General features: G+C 43.6%; 1 protein-coding gene across 1 annotated transcript; it reads right to left on the reverse strand.

Moving 5' to 3' along the window:
* Nucleotides 1-4,665: 4,665 nt before the first annotated feature.
* On the reverse strand, nucleotides 4,666-5,500 carry LOC124234496 (alpha-defensin 1-like). Its single transcript, XM_046651845.1, has 2 exons — nucleotides 5,326-5,500; nucleotides 4,666-4,778 (listed from the first exon to the last, which is right to left on the reverse strand). Exons 1-2 carry the CDS (start codon nucleotides 5,498-5,500, stop codon nucleotides 4,666-4,668), a joined length of 288 nt encoding a protein of 95 aa, XP_046507801.1.
* Between the last annotated feature and the right edge of the window lie 112 nt (nucleotides 5,501-5,612).

A 5,612-nucleotide genomic window follows, 5' to 3' on the forward strand; every position in this document is an offset into this window, starting at 1 on the left:
CCCACACGGGCAGGTCTCAGAGGAAGGGCATTTGAGAGGAGTGAAAGGCTCCCACACACTTTCAAGGTGCACTGCAGTGGCTCCCAGCCCAGAGAAGGAAGGGAGGATGCCCAGAGGCATGTGGAGGCAGCTCAGGAATGCAAATCACACCATGTGCTTCTCCACCCACTCTGGGCATGCACATGTGGATAGAGTCTTACAGAAGTGAGCATCAGTGACAACCTTGAAAGGGAAAATGAATCATTACAAGTCTTGGGGTGTGTCTGGGAGGAGTTTCAGAGCACTCCAGTTGGGGTGGTGCCATTTCTTACATACCTACTGTACTTTCTCCCTGGGGCTGACTCTCAGCCTCACAAAATTTCAGAAAGAAGGTGATGGTGCTCACTCATAGCACTAATGTTTGCAGAGACAATGTCAGAAGAGATATCCTCCGTGCTCACTACATCAGGAGGGCTGGGTTTGTTCTGATAACTTTGCTAGGTCCAGCTACAGGTGCGAGGATGAAGACCATCCCTGGCATCAAAATTTGATGTCTGGCAACCACAGGTAGCTGTGAGCCTAGCAAAGGCTAGACTTACAGATATACACAGTAAGGGGTATTCCCAGCTCCTCACACCTTGGAAATTCAGGAAAACCTGGCGGCAGGCAATCTAGGAAGTCAGTATTGGGTTCTCTGACAGCGAGCAGCAGGAACGTGGTCACTGAGCTGCTGTCCAGGCCGGGCCTACAGTGTGGAAAGGCTCACAGGCGGGTGCAAACAAAGGCTCAGATTTCAAGACACAAGGGAAAAGATCTGAGGGTGACCTTGAGGGCTGGTTTGGTGGCGACCATGACGTGACTTTGAGCCTGAAAGCTTGGGGTCTGAGGTTTTTAAAATTAATGTTTAGAGGATATTTTTTATTATAAGGGAAATAAATGAAAAAACAATAACTTAATCTTATTTCTCACCTTTAGGTAATTTGGTGGATAAGTTAAGAAAAAAGGAATGATGTATTTCTTCAACAAATATTTATTGAGTTTCTGGTTTCTTCTACGTTCCAAACACTATTCCCAGCACTGAGGATACAACAGCTAACAAACAAGACAGAAATCCCTGCAACACAGGGCTCACTTCCTGGTGTCTAAGAGAGAGACAGGAGTTGAGAGAAAAATATAAAATCACAAAATAGTATTATAGGCTGAATCGTGTCCCCTAGACTTCACAAATTGAAGCCTTAATACTCAGTGCCTCATTTAAGACAGTATTTTGAGATGGAACTTTTAAAGAGGTGACCAAGTTAAGATGAGGCCATTAGAGTGGGCCCTAATCCACTCTGAGGGTGTCCTTATTAGAAGAGGATATTTGGACACACAAAGGGACAATGACAATAGACAATGAAAGGGTAGAGAGATAGAGAGAGAGAGATCGCCAGACCTACCTTCAGTATCATTTGCTCAATTAAACAATTTTGTCTCTGAGGCCAACATCACTCCTTGAATTCCCTAAATATTTAGACCCAGAATTTATTTTTAAGCTAGTTTTAGTCAAAAATCTGTTGCTGGCATTTACATTAGTCCCAACTATACATCTATCAAACATCAAAAAAGTAGAAACAGAAGCTCGTTGTTAAGAAATTCTTTGGGATGAGGAAAAAAGCTCAGGGACAGACACAGAAGGTGCCTACTGTTCCCTCCAGGCCTTCGATCCATGTCTTGAATTTTTGTGCATCAGTTGAAGAAGCCAGATGACAACAATGCCTGTGATCGACACCACTAAGAGGTGAGACCCCAAGAGATGCTCCTGAGAGTGATAGGTCCTCTTCTGCAATAGCTGGAAACAGGTGGCCTGGAGGAAGAGGAAGCATCTGCCAGGTTCCCGGGGAGGTGGATGAAAGGAGAATTGGAGAAGTTAAATTTGAGTTAGAATAGGCACATCAAGAGGTCCAGATAGGGCTATTGCAATGCTCATTCCTCAGACTGCAGGAGTTCTGGCTGAGTGATGCCTGTGAGTAGGACCTGAGCCCTCACAGCCTTATCTATAAGAGCTCCGTGCTGTAATCACACTTGACCTCCCCATCCCCACATCCACACACATTCACATACTTGCCCCTTTTGCTTTTGCTCTGCTTCCAGATTCTCCTGAAACAGAGTAAGGTCTAGTCTAGGGGTCAGTAACTTATGGTCCATGGGTCGTGTCTGACCCTCCAACTGTTTCTGTGAAGTTCTACTGGAGCACAGCCAGGCTCATCTCTTTCATGTTGTCCATGGCTGTTTTCCAGCCTAAAAGACTTTTCCACATGTCTTGAAGTCAAAATTCTATGGAAAAAGAAAACCCTTGAGAGGCCATTGAGGCCAAAACTTTCAGTTTTCAGATGAAGAAACTGAGGGCCTGGGAAATTAAATGAGGTATTAACAGTGACATAGTTGTGCAATCTTGAGACCAGAACAGTCTCTGTTCTTCCTTAAAACACTGATGCTGATATCTCTCACCTGGAGCCTCTTGAGCTGAGTTTTCATCTTCCTCATAAGAACGGTAGCACCATGGCTCGCTGTTCCAAGTCCCTTCAAGGCTGCAATCTCATCAATTTTCTCTAAAGTAGATTTTACACAGTTTGGAAGTGATGGTGTCTAGATCATGAACTTTTGAGTCAACAGATCTAAGACTGACTACTGGTCACCATGTACCAGGTATCCCTTCCTCATCTCTCAGATCTGAAGTTCATCTCTTTCCTGCCTCCTGGTGGGACAGCTGAGGCAGTCAGAGCAATGCTGACTCAGTGAAGTGAATCATGGATATTAACCAGTATCATCCTATTTTCTTGATTCTAAGATGGTATCTATTACACAATTATAGATAGCTATCAAAATAAAACAAAGCAAAACCTCTATCGCATGACATTTCCATGTAGATCAAAGACGTCTTTAAATTTTAAGTTCATGAATTTTGGAAAAAAAAATATGATAGAGAATACAGTGGAAAGAAGATATTATTGCACCCCTCTGAAGAATGAGAGCAAAGTCGGACTTGGGGGACTGAGAAGATTGCCCAGTACAAATGAAGGTCCTGTGTGGTGGTTAAGTTTCTCTGTCAGCTTGGCTAGGCCGCAGTGCCCAGGTACTTGAGCAAACATTAGTCTAATGTATCTGTAGTGTGTTTTGTGAATGAGATTAATATTTAAATAGGTAGACCTTGAGTAAAGCAAACTGCCCTCCATAATGAGGGTAGACCTCATCCAGTCAGCTGAAGGCCTGAATAGAACAAACACGGACCTCCCCTGGGCTGGAAGGAATTTTGCTCACACACTGCCTTCAGACTTGAACTGCAGCATCAACTCTTCCCTGGGTCTCCAGCCTGATGGCCCACCCTGCAATTTTGGACTTACCAGTCTCCTTAATCACAATTCCTTAAAATAAATCTCTCTGTATATACACATCCTGTTGGTTGTATTTCTTTGGAGAATCTGACTAATGCATGCAGTTTAGACAGACACCATTGATTTGTGTGGTCACCTGATTTTCTGCAGCCGTGCAGGTCTGGATGTCAAACAGCTGACTCTCCATCACGAAAGGTACATGGTGTGTCTCCAGGATGATTCAAACTTGAACCCCTGGTTATTATCAGGTGAAGACCTTTTTTGTAATAAAATGGTTTCTTTTATTATGTCATGGTACTCTTAATCCCTGCCTTTTATAGAAATTTTAAATTGAGATAATTGCCTTTCTGATAGATAAGATGTTCTTTAATTTTTTGCATGACTGTAAGTGTATGAGCAATTGTCTCATCATTATGATGGATTGAGTTGGTTCATTAGCATTATTATAAACATTTATTTCTTGCCAGAATTTTATTAAAATTAGTAGGGGTTTATTATCATTAATAGTCTCAATGTCTTTGAAGAGGTGAAGAGTTGAGACCAACTCCTTCATTGGACATTGGCCTAATCTATCTTTTGGGGTGCAAAGGACGAGCCACTATTTCACTGGCCACTGGGCATGACCACCTCTACGGACTAGCTTCTGGACTCCCCCTCTGTCTGGGCATTAATTGAGACCACTGATGCTGGTTGGTATTTTATGGTTTTGCTACAGTTCTTACTTTTTCCCGACTTGTAGCTCAGTGAAGCTTTTGTTCATTCTCTCTTATTGAAACAGTTAGAAAAGAATATGTATCTATACATAACATACCTGCTTAAAGCAAGAACAATATTCATATATATCAATGCCCTCTCACGTCTGAAATTTAAGGAATAAACATAGCCTATTCGATCCACCTTTCCTTGAGTAAACAACATCTTCTGGTACTTTTCATAGTTACTTCCTTCTTTTGAGTACCATTATGAATGAACCAAATTTTACAGATAAAAAATTGAAATTAATAATTATTTTCATTTTTGCCATTTTTGTTATTGCGGTATGATGCTCTAATTTTTCAGCACTGAGACTCAAACACCAGTAAATTTAACGAAGACCATTTTGGGCAGAATTCTCTATACAAGTGAACCATAGAAATAAGCCATGTGAAAAGGCAAAAAAAGGAGAGAGTAGAAAAATGCCAGATACACTGAGTTTAATGCTTAAAGTTTATTTTGGAGAAGGCATTAAGAAAAGGTGGAAGGTACAAAGAGTAAACCATTTTCCGGGTTATCAAATGGAATCTCGCGCTGCTTTCAGTCTCCATGCACAAGCTCAGCGACGACAGCAGAGCCTGTAAATGAGGCCTTGCCTGTCTCTACAGGTCCCAGAGTGGCGTTCACCCAAACGACAGCTCCAGGGGCGTCTGCACGTGCAGACGATTAGTCCTGGAAGGCATCAGAAGGAAGGAGAGGGTCAGGCAAAGGGGAAGGAGGGAGGGAGTGAATGTAGAGCCAGCCTCATGGGGATGTACTAAGAGGCGATGTGTGTGCTTACAACAGACAGTACCAGCCGTGTTAGGGTGGATAGAATCCAACTTTTTATCATAATTCACATGAAGTCTTACCGGGTACGTATCAGCAGCACAGAATTTCAATTTTTTTTCTGATCCTTGTCTATCATGTACATGTGTATTTCCTGCCTTCTCCAACGATCCACCTCTCAACTCAGGGTTACCTACTCCTCACCCCACCTCATCCACAAACCTAGTTTGATCCCAACCTCCATGTACTGAGGCCCTTGTAACAGCCTGTTTATTCTCTGCTGATGAAGCTGCTGTGTTGCACATGCCTGAGTCATGGACTCAAACCCTTTGGTGTACAAAGAACCCTTGAAGAACCTCTGAATCTAAAGTGCTCATTTTCTAGAGATTTCTTGGCTAGTTTGTGGCACATTGGGACTGCAGACCCCATGGTAAGATGGCTGATGTCTCACTTTTTGAAGCCTCTCGAGCGGAGCGTTCATCTCCTGCAAAGGAGATGGTCATGTCCTGGGCCTCGGCCCCAGGCTGGTCCTGGGCAGGAACCTGGTCGGCTGTCTCTTCAAGACTCTGAGTCTGGACCTGGAGGGCCAAGAGGAGAAGGGCAGCAAGAAGGGTGAGGGTCCTCATGGCTGGGAGTCAACTGGAGGTCAGGATCTGGATGGGAGAGCAGGAGCCGGTGTGGGTGGGGAGCACAGAGTCACCTGTATTTATAGGTCTTAGAGGAGGAGGCTCAGAGACA

Source organism: Equus quagga, unplaced genomic scaffold (assembly GCF_021613505.1).
Source record: "Equus quagga isolate Etosha38 unplaced genomic scaffold, UCLA_HA_Equagga_1.0 81207_RagTag, whole genome shotgun sequence".
NCBI lineage: Eukaryota > Metazoa > Chordata > Mammalia > Perissodactyla > Equidae > Equus > Equus quagga.

Bases quoted from the DNA above. Each gene is read 5' to 3' on its own strand.
- LOC124234496 (XM_046651845.1), bottom strand. From the start codon at position 5,500: ATGAGGACCCTCACCCTTCTTGCTGCCCTTCTCCTCTTGGCCCTCCAG. The intron at 4,779-5,325 runs GTGAGACATCAG...GATGCCTTCCAG, and splicing joins CGCTCGAGAGGCTTCAAAAA to GACTAATCGTCTGCACGTGC.